This window comes from Zosterops lateralis, assembly GCF_965231275.1.
Source record: "Zosterops lateralis genome assembly, contig: HAP1_HAP1_SCAFFOLD_52, whole genome shotgun sequence".
Lineage (NCBI taxonomy): Eukaryota > Metazoa > Chordata > Aves > Passeriformes > Zosteropidae > Zosterops > Zosterops lateralis.
The window spans coordinates 285646-309210 of record NW_028154612.1 but is presented as its reverse complement, the minus strand read 5'-3'; the positions used below and the strand labels follow the sequence as shown (position 1 = coordinate 309210).

The 23565-nt window shown below is 46.8% G+C and overlaps 1 protein-coding gene across 1 annotated transcript; it reads left to right on the top strand.

Moving 5' to 3' along the window:
* Positions 1–1563: 1563 nt before the first annotated feature.
* On the top strand, positions 1564–8966 carry LOC310923410 (uncharacterized protein; the record flags this gene model as incomplete). The annotated part of the gene is made up of 4 exons (XM_083885427.1): positions 1564–2053; positions 4369–4538; positions 5066–5393; positions 6466–8966. The coding sequence occupies 4 exons, from the start codon at positions 1564–1566 to the stop codon at positions 8958–8960; spliced, it is 3483 nt and encodes a 1160-aa protein (XP_083741553.1). The 3' UTR covers positions 8961–8966.
* Positions 8967–23565: the final 14599 nt, after the last annotated feature.

The window sequence follows — 23565 nt, the reverse complement described above, 5'->3', positions numbered from 1 at the left end:
TATGGGTGGAAGTGGTTGCTGGAGGGATATTCATAAGTCAGGCATTACAGCACATGGGGGAGGTCAGAGGAGTTGTATTTCTCTCACTGCTCAAAGGCAGATTTTGATGCTCAGTAGTTGTTGGGGGTTTGGGGCTGGTCAGCAGTGGAGCCGTTCTGACAAATCAGAATAAGCAGAATATAATGTAGCAAAAACCACTGAGTTCTCACACTAAAGATTACGGGGAAGTACTAACATTTTGCATACTGTCTTTATGGACCTCAGACTTTTATCAGAGATAATAGTTACTAAACACTTTAACACACATTTTGCTGCTTTACACCCATCTTTGCTGCTAAGCGGTAACTCAATTTCTGTTACAGTTAAAAGGAGGAAATAAACTAACATTTTTCAAATTGTCACTCATGCTAATGGCAGCTTGTCACTTTCTGTATACAAATGGAAACACAAAATATAAAGAGCAGTATCCTCAAAGCTGACATACATCTTGAAAATGCCTTGGTCAACTAGATTACACACGTATTAAAGCTCTTCTCTGATTAATACTGACATGTCTATATGCTAGTATTGGATTCCCATAATTATCAAGAGTTCTTTTTAAAATACTGTGTGCAATGTACAGCTGAAAGATTTTGTCACAAAGGTACTCTTAAATCATGATCTGCAGAATTTTTTTTCAAGTGTGGATTTTTTTTGTCAAAATGTAGCAAAACCAGTCATAAAAATACCAAATGAAATAAATTATCAAATTTGCTAGCCACTATGTATTGTTAATATATTTTACATTTATATTATGCAGTTTGATAAACGTTGGCACCACACATGCCTTCTGTTGAGCATTTATTTATCTTCTAACTGCCTAAGGTACATTTTTCTGTATGTATTAAAAACATAGAGTAGAACACTGTTTATTTCAGTCCCACAGATGCACTTAAGATTTTTTGTGTATAAAGTGCATTCTACATGCCTGTGTAAAATGCTATACTGGGTACGCTGAAACAACTTGCATGTGAAGAGTTCTCACCATCTCTAAGTGTGGTGGTTGTTCCAATGGGTGAAAGGCTGTAGAATTTCAAACGTTTGTTTTGAAATAATACAATAAATTTTACAATGCAGCTGCTGTTCAGAAGTGTTTATTTTAAGAATATGAAGAATGTGTAAGAAACTGGAAGTATAAAAATTGTTCCACACCCCTTTGTCATAGATTGTATGTGGTGGACTTTGCTTAGTGTAATTGTGTGCAGTACCTGAAGCAGAGTTCAAAAGTCTCCACTGTTGTTAGATCTCAAGCTCCCAAGAAGCTGTGTTTCTCGACAAAAGGCTGGAAAAGAAAAAAAAGGTTCTAATTGTTTTTTGGGATGGATGGAGGGAGGGGGAGGTTACCAGTTTATTAATGTACTTTTTGAAAATAAGACTCCATTCTATTTAATGCAGAATGTTGGTAATGCTGTGGTTATTTGGTGTTGATTTTTTAAAATGTTTTTTTAAATGTCAAACTACATTTACTTTCTGTTCTTGTTGTGCTGAATTTAACCATAATTCTACATTTTAGATTTAGATATTATGGATAACCTTCACTTGCATGTCATAGCTGTGGTCCTTTACTTTAATCTTCCTGGATCAGTGGGAACCAAGTCACAGCGTATTCTTCCTGCTACACATCACCGTTCAGAGTGCCACTGGGATGGGCAGTTCTTACTGAATTGCTCTTTTACCAGAATATCTACTATTCCAGAAGATATATCAAAAACAGCAGTAACAGCTGATTTGAGTTACAGTAATATTAGAACTTTTGTGTGCTCTGATGGAAGAAATGAAGAGTGGATGCTAAAACACCTGAACCTCAGTAACAACCTGCTTTCCGAACTCACTTTAACTACTTGTACAAATTTACCCATTTTAGAAACTCTAAACCTCAATGGTAATGCCATCCACACCCTCACACTGGATATGCCTACACCTGCACACGGGTCTAAAAAGTACAGCATTGTTGATCGTCTCCTGCCTGCTTTGAAAGTACTGTCAGTTGAAATAAATAATACAGTTCCAAGAGGTAAGCATTTCAAAAATCTTTAAGGACTTGACTCCCAAGGGGTAGGTTGGTTTTGGATATAATTTCTATACCTTACTGAATCTAGAGTGTGACTTTCCCAATTTATTATGCTTAAGGTGAGGGAAAGTTTCACTGGCAAATATAGAGGTAGAAGTAAATCAGTTGTTTGTTTACTTTATTAGGTTTTTTAATAGTCTTAGCAACTGTACTGTGTTAATAGTAGTCAAATATAACTGGAGCAGTATTCTTGCTTGTTGTATAGAAAGGAGAATAAGGATCTTTGGAAAAACATCAGCCTCCACATTCCAGTTGTGAACCTTAAAGGTCAAAAAAATTACAGACTATGAATTTCATACTAGCCTTCAGAAGGAAATCAACACTATTAAATAAAACTTCCTGCAGTTTCAGTATTTCAGAGACAGGAAAATATATTTTGTTCATTCCAAACAATTTTGCTCAGTACCTTTAATACTCAATCACAGTGACACCTTGGTGTAACAGGAGAGGGCTGTAAGGTTTCAAGAGATTTTGAGAAAGGCTTTGCTGGTCACTGAACTATGCTGGGAGCTTAACCTTTATGCAGGGATGATTCATAGTGGCCAAATTATTTAAATGAAGCAGAAGCTACCAGATGAACAATGCTGTCCTATACAATATGTTGAATTTATTGATGTCTGATAACACCATCAGATTCATTAGAGTTTGAAAATACAGGACAAGTGATGACAAAAATACCACTTACCCCACAAAGTCACGCAAAGATGATAATATATTTTCCCCTACACAGGGTCATAAAAGTTCTGTTCTCCTTTTATGCTGTTAAATAATTCTCTGGCACAAAGAAAACCCATATCACTTAATGATTTTGTAGTGTTTGTACAGACAAGGTATCTATATAGACAGTATAAAAACCTTACATTATAAAATACATTGATGAAGATTTGATTTGGTTTTATAGATAAATATGACTGCCCATTAAAAGATGCCTTAGAAGGTCAGTCAGATGAATCCTCTTCTATAAGAGACTCAAATTTTTTAAGTTCAAATTGCTGTGCATGGTACCACCATACTTTAAGTTATACTTTAATCCTATATTCATTTAAATACATGTTCAAAACATTCTTCTTGTCCAGAATACTTCACTAAAATTCTGAGGTTTAAGCTCTGGAAAGAAAACACAAACAGCAGTTCTACAGCAGAGGTTTCCCACAGAGAAACCCTTCTCCCAGCTCCCCAGGAGTGAGGCTGCTGCCATACCAGTGTATATTTTTGGCACAAGCTTAAATTCAGGGAAGTAGCCACAGTACAATTCCTCACACAGGTGCAGTGATGAATTTATGAACTTACAGAACTTCTGTATGCCTTTCCTATCACCCACCTCTAGTTTTATACCAGGAATGAATCATTCCCTCTGCTTTTCACAATAAACCCGAAGATCAATTACTCTGCAAACAGAGCTGCTGGCTGAGAAAAGCTAGTTCTGGTAAACAAGGTGACACCAAGGGCAAAATTGTTAAGAAGTAGCAGCTTCTCAACAATGCCCAAAAATCACTTCAGCGTGACACTGTGGTGCTGAACACTCATCATCAGTGGGAATGCTGAGTGTTCAAACGTCTGCCTCTCCCTTGGGCCTTGCAGGCTGGAGCTTCAGGGCTGCCTTCACAGCACCTCAGAAAAATGAGGTGTCTCCAGCTATCAAGTGTTCTGATGTAACGTGGATGTTATTGTAACTAGGATACACTGAAGATTATACTGCCATGCTTCATAATTCACAGGCAGACGGGCACAAGCAACAACATGGTTTTGTTTTCATTTCTTTTACATCCTAAGAATATAGTTCAAATAATTCCACAGATGAAAAACTCCCATGAAACCACCCATGCAAATGGATAGGAGATACTGTATCACCTTTTTCATCTTTATCTTTTACTTACAATTAACATATTAGGAACTTGTCAACTCAATATATTTTACCCTTTTCACATTCCTTTCCTACCTCTAGTTCTCCAGAGAAGCTTGCGCAAAGTACAGAGATCAAAATAATTTTGATAGCACAAAGAAATGCTAGTGCTTTTATGAAAGTGTCAGTTTTTAAGACATTCATTAACGGAATATTTTAATGTGCTAGCTGTTGATTCTATGCAGCTTTTAGAATGGGACAACCACTGATCAGGAAAGGCATAACACAAAGGCTGCAGCTACTCATTGCAATAGTGGAATGGAAGGAATTTTGTTGCAAAGCATTTTATAAAGACACTTGATGCAGTTGGGAAAACAAGACTATAAAATGTAAAATAGGGTTTTTTTCTTCCTAGGACTAGGCCTCCTGCAGTCTTTACAAACTGTCCATATGTCATCCAATGCCATACAACATATTGACCCAAAAGATTTTCAAAACCGTTCACAGCTGAAGGACATTGACCTGCGAAACAACAAGATAACTAAAATTCATCCAGATGCCTTCAGAGATCTCAACAAATTACAGGTTGTAAAGCAATACAACTGTTAGAATATTTTATTTTAATCATTAAAGATATTATTTACCAACTATTAAGCATGATTATATGATTCTTATTATAATACTAGTGTATAAATAAAAAACTAGAGCAAATGGTGAAAATATTTTTTTATATTTGCTTTTTACATGTAGGAAAACACATGCTAAAATGTACAAGATACAACCATAAATTCACAATTTCTCTATGCCACAAACCAATCTATAACTGCCTTAAACACATACATGTCCCCTTCTACCTCCATCCCTTCCATGGCAAGAGCCCTGCAGCTCCCTATTCACACAAAGGTAAGTCTACAATGGGAGAATTCTAAACACCACAATTTAAACTTTTCATCTGCATTAAAAAGCTTAGATCAACATTATTGAAATCCTAAGCAGATGTATTGTTCATAGAACTACAGAAGTGCTTGTACACTAAAACACTGTTGTAAGATGTTGGAATAAGGATTCCATTGTGAGCCTTATCAAATTAATTCTGAATTATTTCCAAATAGGTTTTGGATCTCCGTGGAAATGCTCTGACAATCCCTCTACCACAGATACTACTCAGTTTGAACTTTTTTCAACTTGAAGTGTATTTGTCAAAGAATGCCTGGATATTTAACTGCTGGCTAAATGCTTTTAAACATTTATTTCATTTTGTCTTTGACTCCACAAGGAAAAAATGGAGCCTTTCATACAGTAAGTCTGCCAACAACTCCCAGAAACCTCTGCTGTATCTTTCAAGTTTCCATTTAAACTGCAGGGACGAAGTTTTGGTCAAAAGGGCCGCAGTCCCAAAAGGGACATCAGTGCTGACCTGTAACTTGGACAACATAAGAGGTATGTATATCAGGCACTCCATCCAAATGCTGCTAAAATCCAAATGAATGCAGAATAGTCAAATAAATCTGGTTTTTAAAAGTATGTTTCTAAAGACACTGTTTAAAAATTACTAAGTAACAGTTTAACATGCAAAAATATTTCATAAGAAAGTAGTATTCTGCTTAGAATATTTTAAAGTTAGGTTTACTGACTCTTGATCTCCTTCCTTACATCAAAGGAGGAAGTGATGCCAATTAATATACAAGTAAGTTTCAGTAAGTAATGCATTGCAAACGTATTGGTTCATTTTGGACTGAACAAAGGGCCAAATAATGGGATGGCACTTCTGAAGCATGTAGAAAACCAAGAAGGATGCAACAGTTTTCAGTGTTCAGCTAGAGCAAAATAAAATGAAAGTTTATTTGCAGAGAAAAAAGATTTCTATTTCTTCTAAAAACATACAGCTACCGTAGCACACACTTCGCTTACATTTAAAATTAATAGAGATCATTGAGGGTATAAGTAACAAAACCTATAGAGCCAAGATTTACCACACAGATTGAAAACTAAGACCAAACTTAGACCAGAAGGTGTATTTGTCACGAGCCATAAGGCAAAATGGTTTAACTTTAAAGGGCTAATAGCACTTGGAGGTGGTAAGGCTTTCCCCTGGGAATACTTCATCCCCAAAAGAAAATATCAGAAATGCCACCTGCTTTGTCTGTTTACAAAAAGAGTCACAAAAACCCGGATAAACATCAGCACACTGGACTGCAGCAAAACTTAGCTGGGAACAAAAGCTGTTCCAAAGACAAAGCCAAAAATACAAATTGTAAAGTCTGCAATTAAGACCCCGTATGTAGTGTGTTTTTAGATGGCAGGCAGTGGGCACAGGCCCGCGATATGGTTTAACAGGCTTTGTACCATGTCAAATTATTCGGGATGGATAAAAGGAAAATGGGGTTTATAATAAACGGTTAAAATTATGAGAGATAGTCCAGTGTACATTCTTAAAAACATCACTGGACCCTGCAAACCAAGTACACTATGCTTTTAACAAAGACTGAGTTTGTATTTTCTTTCATTTCAGGCAATGGAATCTCTTGGTGGGCACCTAAGGGCAGAATTTCAAAAAATCAGAGTCTTCCTCATATGACACTGGATAAAATGAATAATTTAGTGGTACACAATGCTGAGAAAACTGCTGAAGGATTATATTTGTGTCTTTTCAATACAAGAAAAGAGAAGTATCTCATTTACAGTATAGAGGTGAACGAAGAAGTTTCAGCATTGTTGGTTAGAAAAGCCAGGGACACTAACACTGGTTTTAGGCAGAACGAAACACAGCCAAACTTTGCACTGGCTGTCTCCCTCTCTGTGGTCATTACATTTCTTTGTGCTTTTTGTCTGGGTGCTTTTGCTAGACCCTACCTGGAAAGACTTTGGAGACTCATGCGCAGGAACAAAAATTCAGGTTCAGAACAGACATATTCTAATCAGGCTTTTTCAGATGAAACCTTGAGCAGAGAGCCTTCTGCAAGCAAGCCAACAAATACACAGCATAATACATTGTTTTGTGATGAGCGTTCTTTAAGAAACACACAGATTTTTCCTACAGAAACTTCTACTGTGTATCAAAATTTTTCTGGCAATGGTGTACATTCACCAAATCCCAAAGCAGGGTACCAGAAACCAAGCAATACTGAGATCAACATGAAGAAAACACCAGTGTTTCCAAAAGTCCAAACTAGTATAGACAGTAATGAAAGTACAGATATTTATGATACTGGACTATTTTTTTTAAGGACAGATTACCGGAACAGCAATGCACAAACACCAAACAGGAAAGTAAGAAACAACTCTGGTCTGCTGCAGTCTGAGATCACAAAAGCTACACCAAGTGCTCCAGAAAGAAAAGGTATTGTTTCACATAATGAACCCAGGCACACGAGAAAATTTAGGCAGGGAATGCAAAGCCGTGAAGAACAACTTGGTCTAAATGGCAACAAAAGTATACCTAGTGATATTGTACATTTTATTTCACCCAGTAGCTCCAGAAGAGATGCAGATATTGAGAATTTAAGCATCTATGAAATAATAGAAAACTCTCCCCTTACAAAGCATGACTGTAAAACGATATATTCAGATGAAAAAAATGCTTCAGCTGATGTATTTGGTGACAGCTCTTCAGCTGAAGGGATTCCATTCACAATGAGTGACTGTAGTTCTTTAGCAGACTTTGAACTGGAACAGCCTGATGTTAGTGACAACCTGCCAGTCTATCAGTCATCACTAGATGAAACGAATACAGACAGTGGAACTGAGAAGTTCGCAACACCGCCAGAGTCTCCAACCATTACTGCTGAACTTCAGCAGATTTGGAAAAATCAAGAAGAGAACAGTGCCTATTATTTTGAAACCACTATTAATTATGGATCAGACACCACCATGTATGAAACAGCATCCCCTCATTCTGATAAATGCAGTGGTCACATAAGTGTGTCAGATCCAGATACAGTCAGTTCTTCAAGTCAAGAAATTCCAGATACATTTGATTATTTTACTAATGCAGAGTCAACAGCACAAAACTCTATTTCTGATTCTCTCTACTGTCAAAGTACAGATTTTGGTAACACGGTACTTAAGTTAAAACATTTTCCCACATATGACACAGAGAAAACTTCTGAAGAGGATGGACTGCAGCTGTCTCTGCTTCCCAGAGAACCACAGCATTCCCTCAGCTTCAGTCACACGGAACAGAAAGAAAATGCACCAGCAGGAAGTACAGAAGACAATGCACCAGCAGGAAGTACAGATGAGGACATAGCCAGGAAGTCCCCTGAAAAGAATGATGGTGAAGCAGACATTACATTAAGAAGAAACATGAGTACATCTGAGGACAGTGGCTTTATTTTTGCTCCTATTGATACTGGCTTGAATGAAGTTGTAAAAGAACCATCACCGCTACATTCCAGCAAAGAATCATCTGTTCAATTGCTACCTGAACACACATTTGAAAAACATTTCATGTTTGTTACAAAGCAAGATGACTTGCTACCACAGGTGAAGCAGGCTTGTGCAGATAAAATGCAAGGAGGTTCTGATGAGAAAAATTCTGATGGATTCACAGAATTACAGGATACCAGCAGCTGCAGTCTGCCTGATGAAATGCAGACTTGTAATCCTACGGCAGATCTGCTTCATCTTTGTAATTCTTCAGAATTCACAACAGATGATCACTTCCAACTGGATCAGAGTGATGATGAGGATACATATTCGTTCACAATCCCACAAGGTGTCTTCAATGAAAGTACACCATACAGTTCATGTTCCTTCCCACAAAAGCCTACAGGAAATACAATCTCTGAAAGCACTGATTCCAGCAAGATGAAGGATCATACTACTTTGACAGAACTGGAGAACCATTCTGATACAACTGTAGAACACATCCAAAATTCCAGTGAAAATCTCAACCAAAGAAGTCAGACAGATTCAGGACAGGAACAGTTTTTTGTTAAGAAGAAAAGAGCATTTGATGGATTTGCTAATATTTTGCAAAGCAGAAGAACAAACTTCAATAGTTGAAACACAAAATGGTAATACTAAGCTCCCCCAGTGTTTATGTCATTACAGCAGGTGCAAACATTATTTTGTTTTAAAGTGAAATTACTTCTGTTTAGAAGGGTACTCGTAAAAAACCCAATAACAGACTTTATAAAAAGCTACTCTAGAATATTAATAAAGCTGTTGCTGAATTATATTTACTTTCTCATTATTGGTAGTTGATACTAATATATCACTTCCCTTGGAATTTTCTTCAGATACTCACTCTTTTGTCCTTTTGTCTAAAATAAATGCAAATGGAAATATACATTATATACTATTGTGTTTTCTTATGGGACTCAACCTATACAGTGAAATGGTACATACTACTGTCTCCTGCTTTTTGAGACAGATTTGTGGATTGTCTCTGAATTCCCAGTGTTGCAAAGATAAATAAAGTCCAATAAGTATTCAATTACATTTCAAAAATTTCTTTTTAATCTGGCAGAAGAGAGAAAACCACCTTTCTCAAAGAAACAGAATAGAATTCAATTCTTGCAGAAACATCAGTTATAGAAATGTAGCTATAATGAGACATCACCCAAAGTTTGCAGATGTGGTGACATAGGCAGGGTAATTTAAAAAAAAAAGACAAAGGATCCTATACCCACTTGAGAATTTTACTTAAGAGAGGAAAATCAAGAGCAGTTCAAAACTGCTATTTTAGAACATCAGTAGCCAAAAGATAGCAAATGTAAGGTAAAATTATCTCTGTATATAGCCCAAGGCCCTTTCAACAGACTCAGTACCACTGATGCAGTCCTTGAAGGGAAATGTCATCATGAAAGGGAGCAGACTCAGCTCTAGGAAAATGCAGGAAGCTGGCTACAACTCTGGGAAAACTCTCACAGAGACACAATTAACTCCTAAAACTCCAAACAAAAGGAACACATTTCAATTCCATCACAAGACGAGCAAGTCCAATGGCACACTACATCACTGAAACTACCTTTAAAGAAAAAACTAAAGAACAAAGAGCCATTGCCAGCTTTCATTAAAGCTCATTATACACACTAATTCTTTGTGGTCAAAACAACTTTAAAAACGCAATGCTTGAAAAAAGCACTGACTTGGTATTTTGGTATCTATGGGTCTTCAAACACCATTAACAGTTTTCCAAGGCCTGTCACCTTTTGGCTGTTGCAGCTGCTAACATGTTAAGAAATCTAACTATACAAGTAAGGCAATTTTGTGAATCACAGGGGAAAAAAATCCACTCTAGTGCTCTATTGATATCTCATATACTGAAATGTTTTGTCATTTCCTTGTGCAACAGTCCAACAGGATTTCAAAATATATACTGGAATATTATTTTTCTCATCTTTTTCTGACCATGAGAATGCTTCAGAGGTGAGGCAGACAGTACACCACTTGTGAGAAGCTGCAGGATTTCTAAGATTCCCTTTATTCCATAAAGTTTACTTTGTCAGACAAAGTAAACTCACTCCTTTATAGTCGGATTTTAACATGTGGCAAAGTATTCATTCGTACCTGTGCCTTATCTTGCCACTGTCCTTTGCTACTCATCTCTCCATTATTACCACCACATCTTCATTCAAATCCAAACATTCCGCTGCTTCTCCTTCATATTAGTTCATTTCATTAGCAACTGCTCTTTAATACAAAACCTTTGTATTTTTTGTGACTTCCACACAGTATTCATCATACTCTGCTCCTCCCTACCCACCCCATGTTCGCATGCCCTTCTATATCAATTAGTTACACAGTCTCACACAGACGGACCCCAAGACTGTATCCTCAGTTTTCTTTCTTTACATTTCATCCACTGTATCTTGTTCACACTGAAAACTGGTTAGCTTATTTGGCCACTGAGAATTTTCTAGGACACCTATACTAGTAGGAATCCATGATCCCACTGGTGCTACTACCCCAGTTGACTGTGGGTAAAAAGTCACAAATAAGCTCAATAAAAAAAGGTGCCTGAATGTACGCTGTATATATTTGTAAATGAAGCATGAGGAATCAGCCAAGAGGATGTTGGCAATAGTCTGAACACACCCTTCTCACAGGGCAATGGCCTGCCGAGCTCCACAATCAACAGGACACAGAATCCCTCATATGGTGAATCAGGACAGGAAAAAATACAGAAAAGCATATCAAGAACTTCAAATACAGTAATCAGAATGAAGTAAAAATCTCATTTTCAAACACATACTTATAATAGTTTGATAATCATCAAGTTACTTGCTGTAGGTACAAAGCATTTCAATCTTTCCTGAATATGCTGATAATTGGGCTGGAAAATAACCCTAAAATAAAAGGAGAAGACAGGTACATTTAACCTACACATAAACCAACAAAATAAACTTTTTTGAATAGTAGCAGTAATTTTTTTCATGGTACTGTGACTCACCCGCTCAGAAAAACAGAGATAAGCAACAGCCTTCATCAGAAACAAATGCAATGAAAAACTTCTTCAGGATCAGTTCTGCATTACAATATTCTAATTGCAATGTATATACATTCATTTGAAGTAATTTTAAGCCAAGGTTGGAAGCAGTATCTGGAGGTCACCTAGTCCAATGATCCTGATCAAGCAGGGCCACCTAGAGCCAGTTGCTCAGGACCATGTTCAGGTGGCTTTTGAGTATCTCTAAGGATAGACTCTGTAAAAATGCATGGCAATCCTCACAGAAAAAGAGAGCAGTTCCTGATGTTCAGATGGAGCCTCCTATGTTTAGTTTATGCCCATTTGCCTCTGGTCCTGTCACTGGGCACTGACTAAAGAGTCTTTGTTTTCTTCACACCCTCCCTTCAGATAGGTAAATACTTTAGTAAGACTTTCCACAGCACCACCTCTTCTCCAGGCTAAACAGCTCTAAGCCTCTCCTCATAGGAGAGAAGTTCCCACCCCTTCATTATCTTCATGGCCCTTTACTGGACCCTCCTCCAGAATGTCACAGTGTCTCTGGTACTGGGGAGCCCAGAACTGGACACAGTACTCAGGTGTGGCCTCACCAGTGCTGTGTAGGAGGGAATAATCATCACTCAGCCTGTTGGCAATACTTTGTCTGAGGCAGTCCAGGAACGTTCTTCACAGCAAGGACTTGTTGCTGGCTCAGCTCTGACTTGGTGTCCACCAGGACCCCCAGTCCCTTTTCTGCCAAGCTGCTTTCCAGCTGGGTGACCCTCGGTGGACGCTAGTGCGCTCCAAGTGTCCCTCTGAAGGTCATCCTGGAGCCCAGGAGCCAACAGGGATCCTGAGCCAGCTCCGCTGCCTTTGGCAGCACTTTGGCCAAGGAGCTGCAGCAAGGGGGAGGCAACAGGGACTGGGACTGCTGCAGGCTGGGCAGGGAGGAAGGGCCAGGGACGCTTGTACTGACGTGCTCCACAATCCACAGGGATGGGGGACAACTGGGAAGCAACAAGTTCTCCCAGCCACGACAGGGATGGAAGCCCTTGGCGTGGAGTTCCCTGCAGGAACTGCCAGGGGAGTTGCTGCTGGGATCAGTAGCAGCAGAAGGCAGCAGGATCTGCTCCTTTTCCTGGCTCTGTGTGCAGGGCACAGGCTGTGCTGGCCCTGCTCCCACAAAGCCCTTGCCCATGGAGGCTGCAGGCTCAAAGCAATCCCAGTGCAGAGAGAGGCTTTGCAGCTGAACTCCACTGCCCTTGTCTTTAGGGCTGGAATGGCTCTCATGCCAAAGCACAGCAGGGAACCAGGGCTTGGGGAGGCAGAGCCTGTAGAAGGAAAGAGAGATCAGGCACTCACATGCCTCCAACTCCTTCAGCTCTCTTTTTTTGGAGAGTGAGAAATAAGCAAGCTGGGGAGAGGCTTTGCAGTCCTTTGAAAAAACATGGTGTCTGACAAGTCCTGTGGGAGAAGAAAAAGAGGGAGCAACCTTGCCTTGTTTTCATAGCCTGTGTCTTCTGCAGAGGAGACAATGGGATGTGCAGGAGGGGAGGAATAACTGTGATAACCCAGTCTGCCTTGCTGTGCACTGATACACTTTGCAGCAGGGACCATTAGAGGTAATGCCAGATTCTTATTTAGCATCATGACACGCTGCTGCTTCATTGCAAAACTGCCTCAGCCTGGAGAAAATCAGCTCAATTTCTTGTCAGTTTAAGTAGATGTGGTGAGAAACAGTGACACAGATTAAAACAGGTTTTCTAACCTCATCATCCAGAGGGAATTTTGTGTTGTGTTTTCTTTTCCATTATGTACACAACAGTTCTGAGTTGTTCTGTATCCTTCAGGGACGTATCCACTAGTGACTGAAAAAGAAAAGGAGGATTATGGCATTCATTGTCTTTTAACACACACTTCCACTGAGCTGTAGCTTCAACTTTGTAAGGAAAATGAGAGATTTTCTTTACTCATCCACTGTGGAATAAATGGTGCAGGAACAGCCACAATCCCAGCTGTAAGAACAACGTGTTCTGGGTCTTAACAGGACATTGTGGACAAGAAAGCACCACAATCTTCATGATTCACCTCTTAGGTCACACCAGAATGGTTCATGGTGTCAAAGCAGCAGGTGATGGGAATAACAAATGTCCCTGGGCTGGGGCAGAAGCCTGGGAGTCAAAGGCTTGGGAAAAGAGAGCTGGCAAAGGCAGGCCCAGGTGCAGGCAGGCATTGGGCTGAAGGCAAGAGGCAGCTGGTGCTGCCAGCACGGGAAGGGACTCCAGGCACAGGAGCTGCCGGCGGCAGGAGCAGCTCCTGCTGTCACTGCCAGGGAAGGACTGGCAGCAGGCAGGAGCAGCGGGCACATTGCTGATGGACAGCTGGCAAGTTGGAGCGGCCAGCCCAGGAACAAGAGAGGTGCTGCTGCTTGGAAAAGTAGTTTATGGCATGGCTGGATCAGCCTCACCAAGGTCAGGCTGTTACAGTCCGGGCCATCATGCAAAATGCCTTCCAGCACAAAGTCCCCATGTCCCAAGCAGAAGCAGCAGCACCAGCCCCGATACAATTAATTCTATTCCTGAATCATCCAACCAGCCACAAACACGATGCTGTTCCTGTCTTTTTACACCTCTCCTGGTCTAACACAGTTGTGTGACAAAGGGAATAATTTCCTACACAAGGCCTGTGCCTACAGCCTGTCTATTCTGTCTAGCAATGTCAGCAATGCTCTGGTATGTTTATATTATGCCCAGGACTTAGTTAACTTTGTACAAGGTAATGCTGCTAAACTTTAAACTGGAGTTTAGGGCTTTTCTATCAACTAATACAGTCTCTTATTTGCTTAAGGCACTTAAGGCATATTTTTACTCACCTAAAACTAAAACTCACATTCCCACTTCATGTCTGTGTGACTTTATGGATCTCAGTTTCCTCGAGGGTTTCAAACCAGCCCCTGCATTCTTTTCTGCCTCTAAGCCTGTGTGCCTGGGGTCCTGGGAGATTTCTATCTGCTTTCCAACAGGGCTGGGACACGACTCCATGGGTCCCTTCTCTCCTCCTTCCCAGGTCTCCACACGGTGCAGGTGGTTTCCAGCTGTGACCTCCTGTCCTATGGAGCATCCATGGATCCCAGTTCCCCCAGTGTAGACCCAGTTACCCCCAGTCCCTCTCAGTGTGTTCCCAGTCACTCCCAGTATGGTCACAGACATTCCCAGTATATCCCAGTTGGTCCCACCATGATCCCTGTTCTCCAGTTCTGGTCCTGCTGGGTCCCAGTGTGCTCTGATCCTGCTCCCAGTGGGTGCCAGTCCTGGCCCCGGTGTATCCCGGCGTGTCCCGGTGTATCCCGGTGTGTCCCGGTGTCCCAGCCCATCCCAGCCGGTCCCAGCCCATCCCGGTCCCTTTCCGGGTCCTGCCCCTCCCGCCCCCGGAGCTGCCGCCGGACGCCCCCCCAAGATGCTGCCGGGGCTCGGGGGCTCCGTCTTGGCTCCGTCTGCCGGGGCTGGGGCTCGGCCTCCCCTGCGGGAGAAGGTGAGGGGGGTCCCCGGGGCTCGTGTCCCCCCCTCGCAGCGCCCGGGACTCCCCCGTGTCCCCCCGTGCCGGGCTCGGCCCCTTTTCTCTCCCCACAGCTCCTGAGCCGGCTCCTGCTCCCCCCTGGCAGGGGCTTTGGGGAGCCCCCCCGGGAGCCCCTGGAATCCCCATTCTCGGGCACCGGGACCCCCCCGCAGCTCCTTCCCCGGCCCCGGGACCCCCCGCGCCCCCTTATCCTGCCCCGACCCCGCCCCGCAGCCCCTTGCCCGGGGATCCTCCTCTCCCAGCCCCGGCATCCCCTGTTCCCGTCAGTCCGGGGAGCCCCGGACCCCCATTCCCGGCCATGGGTTCCCCCTGCACCCCCTGACCCGGCACCGACAGCCCTGCGCCCCTTTCCCGGACATCCCGCCTCTCCCTGCCCCCAGAGCCCCCTTGGCCTTGGCCCACAGACCCCCTGGGCCCCTATTCCTGCCTTGCCCGGGACCCCCTGGGCCCCTCCTTTCCTCAGCACCGGGGACACCCGGGGCCCCCATTCCCAACCATCCCCGGTTTTCCCACCTTTGGATGGGAGTGGGGACACCGGGGACCCTTGGAGCTCCCTTTCCTAAGCACAGGAACCGCTTTAACCCCACCCTTCCCACATCCATCCTTTTTATGCCCAACTCCCCTGAACCGCTGCTGGGGAGGGACTTGCTGCAGAAATTGGGAGCAGAAATTAAATTTAAAAAGGGGAAGGGTCCACAAGGAATTCCTGAATCTAAATTTGTCCAAGTCGCTGCACGTTTTATACAGGAAAAATTGGATGCAATCCCTGCCCAAGTGGAAAATGTGGCCAATCCAATAGTGGGGGCCAGGGGTGGCCCAGGAAGATCCAAGGCAGCAGAACCAGTGAGGATTGCACTCAAACCAGGAGCCACAGCAAAGGGAAGGCAAAAACAATTCCCTTGGAAATCAGAGAACTGGAAGGGATTGGCACCTAAAACTAAAACATTCCTGCAGCACGGTCTGTTAGTGCAATGGGAGCCCAAATCCAACAGCCCAATTCTGGCCATTTAGAAAGCAGATGGGGAGAGTTATCCATTAGTACAAGAGTTAAGAGCAATTAACAAAATACTGAGGACATAAACCCAATAGTGGCCAATCCCTACACCCTTCTGACCACACTGACAGACGAATTAGGGGGGTTTGCTGTTGTAATTGCCTTTTTCTGCATTCCTGGGCATGAAAACAGGCAGGAGCTCTTTGCTTTGGAGTGGGAAAATCCTGAGACAGGGAGGAAAACTCAGCTCACATGGACAGTTTTATCACAAGATTACAAGAACAGCCCCACAATATTTGAAAACCAGCTAATAAGGAATTTAAAGACTGGAAAAAACAAGAACCAGAAGGAATTATTCTTCAATATGCAGATGACATCCTGAGTGCAGCCAAAACTAGAGATGGTTGCACACGACTTACCCTGAGTTTATTACACTTTTTGGGAGGGAGTGAGTCCAAAGTTTCCAAAGACAAAGCACAGATGGCCAAGGGAGCAGGAGTTTACTGGGGCCTGGAGATCTCCCGTGGACACGGGCAGCTGAGCAAAGAAGGGAAAGAAGCCACCTGTGGACTCCCAGAGCCCCACACTGGGAGAGAGAGGCAGCTTTCCTGGGAATGGGGGGGTGGTGTCCTTTGTGGAGGGCTAATTATGGACTGCTGGAAAAACCCCGACATGGGGCAGGAAAAGCAGCTGAGAAAAGAATTATCCTGTGGGCTGAGAACACCAGAGCAGCATTTCAACAGCTGAAACACTCTCTAGGGCCAGCCCCAGCACTGGCACTGCCAGACTTAACTGAGCCTTTGGAACTTTTCACAGCCCACAGACGGAATCTGGCTCTGGGGGCACCAGCACAGCCTCGGGAATCCACGGAGGGCTGGGGCCACTTTTCCAGACAGACAGACAATGTTCCCCAGGGCTGCCCAGGATGCCTGAGGGCTGTGGCAGCCACACTCCTCCTGATGCAGGAAGCCCAAAACCTCCTCCCTGGGCGACACAGTGCAGTGTCTGTACCCCATGCCCTGTTCCAGCTGGGCTCAGGGCAGGGACAGGGCACTCCCCTGGCGCTGCCACGGGCACAGCAGAGCCGGCCTGGGGACAGCACTGGCATTGATGGGCCCTGGAATCCCAGCAGGGATTGCTCCTCACCTCACTGCTCTCATTGCATTGGTCATCCATTCAAATCATTTCCCCATGGAATTCCCATGGCAGTGGGCTGGGGGGGAGATCCAGCCATGGAATTCTCACCTGACTGGGATGACAGTGAGATCCAGCCATGGAAATTCCATAGGAATTCCTGTATTCTCAAGTCTCCTCATTTTTGAATCCCACATTCCCATGGGAATTCCCCTTCCCCTCCCACACCCACCTTTGTGCTCCAGAGCCTCCCGACCATATCTGATGTCTTTTGGGGGCCCTTCCACACAGGTGTGTCCCAGGTAATGCTTCATCTGCTCCACCAGGATCCCTTTGCATTCCCAGCACCTCTGGGTGATCCAGTGGCAACGTGGGACACTGCAAAGCTCCTGGATCCCAGCTGGAAGGAGATGAAATCCCACCCATCGTAGCCGTACCTGTGGGATCCATGGATTCTCCATTGGACAGGAGGTCACAGCTGGAAACCACCTGCACCCTGTGGAGACCTGGGAACGAGGAGAGAAGGGACCCATGGAGTCGTGTCCCAGCCCCACAGAGCCCCTTGGAGCTCCCTGGATTCCCATTCCAGCCCCACAGATGCCCCCCCATCCCCAGAGATCCCATCCCAGCCCCTCAGAGTCCTCCATTCCCTCCATCCCCTGGTTATCCCAATGTCCTGGGTCTGGCTATCCCAATATCCCAGCTCTGGCTATCCCAATATGCCAGGTCTGATTATCCCACAAAATTTTATTGTTGACATTAAAAAATTTCATGTTAACATTAAAAAAAATTAATATTTACTTATAGTAATTCCAGCAAATCCCTTCCTTCTCGATGCAGTAATCCATGAATGCCCGACTGTTTCTCAAACTTGTATTTTAATGTTTTACAAAAATATGATTTTTCAGATGGGCCAGTTGCTTCTACTACTGTGACATAATCACCTTCTATAGGTACTAAAGCCTTGTTCAAAACAGAATATGTTGCTCCAGTGTCAACTAAAAATTTTACATCTTTGCCTCCTCTCCCACCTTCCCAGCTCTGGCTATCCCGATATCCCAGCTCTGGCTATCCCAGTATCCAGCTCTGGCTATCCCAGTATCCCAGCTCTGGCTATCCCAATATCCCAGCTCTGGCTATCCCAGTATCCAGCTCTGGCTATCCCAATATCCCAGCTCTGGCTTTCCCAATATCCAGTTCTGGCTATCCCAATATCCAGCTCTGGCTATCCTAGTATCCAGCTCTGGCTATCCCAGTATCCAGCTCAGGCTATCCCAATATCCCAGCTCTGGCTATCCCTGTATCCAGCTCTGGCTATCCCAATATCCCAGCCCAGCTCCCGCTGCCATCCCCGGTGTCTGCGGCTCCATCCGGCCCCGCTCGCTGTCCCAGCGCTCGCAGGGGGTCCCGTCCCCATCCCCACAATCCAGGACTGGGGGACCCCCGGGCCGGGCTCCGACAGCGCCACTTCCAGGGACTGCAGGGAGTGGGGAACTGGGGGGACACGGAGATTTGGGGGAGCTGGGGGGCTGAAAGTGGGAGTTTGGGGATCCAGGGGGGTCAAGAGGCCAAGGAAAGGGGGGACTGGAAGAGCTGGGACAGCTGAAGGAGGTTCAGGGGCTCAGAGTCAAGGAAAGGGGGTGCAGGGACTGGGAGAGGTGGGATGGGGTGTCCAGGGAATCCTGTGCCCAGCAAAGGGGGTGCCAGGGCTCCTCAGTGTGAGGAAAGGAGGGGCTGGGAAATGCAGGAATGGGGGCCCAGGGGGCCCAGGGAGAAGGAAAAGGGGGGTCTGGGGGCTGGGAGAGGCGGGGTGGCCGGGAAAAGGTTGTGTTGGTGCCGGATCAGGGGGTGCAGGGGGGTCTCAGGGCAGGGCAAAGGGGTAAAAGGGCACCTGGGTTCTCAGGAATGGGGGTGGAGGGGGGTCTCAGGGTCAGGGAAATGGGGAGCAGGGACTTGGAGAGGTAGGAGGGAGTTCCAGGCAGTCCTTGAGCCCAAGAAAGGGAAGTTCAGGGTTTCCCAAAAAGGGGGGACCAGGGTGGGGACACTCAGAGTGTTTGGGAAGCGGGAGTTCAGGGGGTCTCTGGTTTTGAAGAAAGGTGGGGCTGGGGGCTGGGAAAGGCAGGAATGGGGGTCCAAGGCATTCCACACCATCCCAAAGTCAAGCACAGGGGAAGTCTGGAGAGTGGGAGCCATGGGATGGCCGGGAAAAGGGGAGCAGGGGGTGCTGGTGTTCAGAAATGGGGGATTCAGGGGGTCCCTGTGCAGGATAAGGGGAGCAGGGGGGTCCCGAGGCCGGGAATGGCGGGTCAGGGTCCCGGGGCCGGGGGTCCCACTCCCCCTGGCCCCTCCAGGAGCGCCCCCAGCCCCAGCCCTGGAGCCATCCCGCTGCTCCTGCTCACTCCCAGCAGGATCCCAGTAGGATCCCAGTACAGCCCAGTCACTCCCACTCCTGGCATTCCCCCCGAGCCCCCGGGGATCCGGGGGATTCCTGGTGGCCACGGCGCTGCCCAGGTCACCAAGAGGCGCCGGGAAGAGGAGGAGATCCAGGCTGAGGAGTTGACAAATGCCCTGGGGCACTCCTGCCTGGAATGGCTCCGGAAATGTGTCAGATATGGGCGGGAGGCACTGGAGCATAAAGGGGGGAGGGCAGAATTCCCGTGGGAATGTGGGATTGGGAAATGTGGGATTTGGGAGGGCAGAATTTGGGAACACGGAAATTCCCGTGGGGCCTCCAAGGATGGACCCCACTGCTGTCCCATTCCCATGGGAATTCTGTAGCTGGATCTCACTGCCAATCCCATTCCCATGGAATTCCACGGGCAGATCCCATCCCCATCCCACTGCCAGGGAAGCTCCAGTCCAGATCCCCCCCAAACCCATCCTGGGGGTCGCCCTGTTCTTTGCCCTCCCCACCCCCCACAAGACTCCTGGGGGTCCCCCCATGACCCCCCCGGCCCCCCCAAACTCCTCCTGGGTCCCCCCTCATCCCCCCACGGGGATTCCTGGGAGTCCCCCCGTGTCCCCTCCCCCAGGACTTTGGGGGTCCCCCCGACCTGTCCGTGCCCCTCCCCCGTTTCTGCCCCCCTGTGATGGTGGGGGGTGGGGGCCGAGTGCTGGTGCCCCCCTGCCTGCAGCAGATCCAGCGCTGGGGGCACTGCAGGGGCTCCCTGGCCATTTGGGCTCCCCTGGGATTTGGGGTGACCCCCCGGGCCCCAGGATCTCCCTGAACACGCTGACGCTGCCCGGGCACAGTGAGAAGGTTCAGACCCGGCTCGGGGTCCCAGCTCTGTCACCGGCCCCGCCCAGGGACCCCCAAACCCTCCCGGGACCCCCAAACCCTCCCGGGACCCCCAAATCCCCCCTGGGACCCCCAAACACCCCCTGGGACCCCCAAACCTTCCCGGGACCCCCAAATCCCCCCTGGGACCCCCAGCCCCCCCCGGGGCTCCGCTGCCGGAATCACCGGGAGTGGTGTTGCCCTTTGAACGGGAGTTTTCCTGGGAACCCAAAGCAGGCGCCTCTTAAAGCGGCCATGGCAGAGAGAATCCCAAAAATCCACCCCCACTGGGTGGGGGGCAAAACATCCCCCAGAGGGGCTTGGAATGGGGGTCCCCTATAAAATGTCACCTGATGGGGGTGATGAGGTGCTCCCAGCACAGCCCAGTCACTGCCAGTCCTGGCCTCCCCCTGGGCCCTCTCTGCCTTCCGACCTTTCCCGGCTCCATCCCCGCTCGTCCCGCGGGCTGCGAGGGGTTCGGGAACGGGGCAGGAGGAGGAGGGAGGGAGGAAGAGGCGGAGCGGCCGCGGGAAGCGGGAGGAAGAAGAGCAGAGGAGGGAGCGGGCGGCTCCAGCGCTCCCTGAAGCCGCAGCAGCCCCGGGACCATCGGCCCCATCCCGCAGGTGCCCGGGGAGGGGGAGCTCGCCCCAAATATCCCGGGTTTGGGCTCCCTGGGCTTGGGGTTTTTGGGGGGATGTTTGGAGCTGGCAGGGCTCCAAAGGCGAGGCGCAGATGGCCCTCGGGGGGACATGGGGGGGTCCCCGGGAGGTGGTTTTGTTTGTTTGTTTTTTGTTGGTTTTGGTTTTGTTTTGTTTTCTTTTGTTTTGGGGGTTTTTGGGGGTTTTTTTTGTTTGTTTGTTTGGGTTGGGTTGTTGTTTTTTGGGGAGGAAGGAGGTTTATTAGTAACCACACACCCCCGTGTGGTTCCAGTTTCCTTGGCACTCCCAGTATGAGCCAATTCATTCCCAATTATTCCCCAGTATGGTACAATTTGCCCCCAGCAGGGTCCCAATTGCTCCCAGTTCCTCCTTCTTTCGTCTGCTGTGTTCCCACTTCTCCCAGTTACCCCTAGAAAACCCCCATCACTCCCAGTATGATGCCAGTCTCTCCCAGCAGGGCCCCAGTCACTCACAATTGGTCCCAGTTCCCACCAGCACATTCCCAGTGGCTCCCAGCGTGATCCCAGTCACCACCTGCATGGTCTCAGGCACTCCCAGTATATCCCAGTTGCCCTTGTAGTCATTGCCCGGCACTCCCAGTTCCCTCAGCATGGTTCAGTTGCCCCCAGTTTTATCCCAGTCCCTGCCAGTACCTCCCAGTTGTCACCAGTATGCATCCTGTCATTCCCAGTTGCTCCCAGTCTATTCCCAGTTGATTCTCAGTGTGGCTCTGGTGGCTCCCAGTAACCCCAGTCAGGGTCCCATCACAGAATCACAGAATGTGTAGGTTGGAAGAGACCTTCAAGATCATCGAGTCCAACCCAGCCCTGACACCTCAACTGGATCATGGCATCGAGTGCCACATCCAGTCTCTTCTTAAACACATCCAGGGATGGTGACTCCACCACCTCCCCAGGCAGACTATTCCACTATTTAATCACTCTTTCCGTGAAAAACTTCTTCCTACTATCCAACCTATATTTCCCTTGTCACAGCTGAAGACTGTGTCCTGTCCTTCTGTCAGTTGCTGCCTGGACAAAGAGACCAACCCCCAGCTGTCTCCAACCTCCCTTCAGGAAGTTATAGAGAGTGATAAGGTCACCTCTGAGTCTCCTTTTCTCCAGGCTAAACACCCCCAGCTCCCTCAGTGGTTCTTCATCTGGCTTGTTTTCCAAGCCCCTCACCAGCCTCGTTGCCTCCTCTGGACACGTTCAAGCGTCTCAAGGTCCTTCTTAAACTGAGGGGCCAGAACTGGACACAGCACTCAAGGTGTGGCCTCACCAGTGCTGAGTCCAGGGGAAGAATGAGCTCCCTGCTCCTGCTGGCCACACCATTCCTGATCCAGGCCAGGGGCCATTGGCCCTCTTGGCCACCCGGGCACACTGCAGGCTCATGTTCAGCCGCTGCTGACCAGAACCCCCAGGTCCCTTTCTGCCTGGGCACTGTCCAGCCACACCATCCCCAGCCTAGAGCACTGCAGGGGTTATTGTGGCCAAAGTGCAGGACTTGGCACTTGGACTCATTAAACTCCATCTTGTTGCACTCTGCCCACCCATCCAACCATTCCAGGTCTCTCTGCAGAGCCCTCCCACCTGCCAACAGATCAACAAATGTTCCCAGCTTAGTGTCATCTGCAAATTTACTAATGAAAGACTCAATACCCTCATCCATGTCGTCAATACAAATACTGAACCGAGCTGGCCCCAGCACAGACCCCTGAGGAACACCCCTGGTGACTGTCCCCAGCTGGATGCAGCACCATTCCCCAGCACTCTCTGGGCCTGGCCATGCAGCCAGTTCCTAACCCAGCAAAGAGTGCTCCTGTCCAAGCCCCGGGCTGCCAGCTTATCCAGGAGTGTGCTGTGGGAGACAGTGCCAAAGGCCTTGCTGAAGTCCAAACAGACATCCACAGCCCTTCCTGCATCCACCAGGCAGGTCACCTGGTCATCAAAGGAGACCAGGTTGGTCAAACACGACCCACCCCTCCTAAACCCGTGCTGGCTGGCTCTGACACCCTGGCCATCCTGTAGGTGCTGTGTGATGACACTCAATATAAACTGCTCCATTACCTTTACCAGGTACTGAGGTCAGGCTGACTGGGCTATAATTACTGGGATCCTCCTTCCCACCCTTCTTGTGAATGGGTGTCACATTGGCAGCTTCCAGTCACCTGGAACCTCAGCAGTGAGCCAGGACTGTTGGTAAATGATGGAGAGTGGCTTCACAAGCTCATCTGCCAGCTCCCTCCTCACCCTGGGGTGGATCCCATCTGGCCCAGAGATTGATGAACATCCATGTTGCTCAGCAGTTCTCTGAATGCCTCCTCCTGGATAACAGGGGCACTATTCTGCTCCCTGACACCACCTACCAGCCCAGGAGGGCAGTTGTCCTGAAGACAAATCATCTTCCCACTAAAGACTGAGGCAAAGAAGGCATTAAGCACTTCCCTGCATCTGCAGTTACTAAGTTTCCTTCCCTATCCAATAGAGAGCAAAGGTTGGCCTTACCTTTCCTTTTACCATTAATATATTTGTAGAAACATTTTTTATTATCCTTAACAGAAGTCACCATTTTGAGTT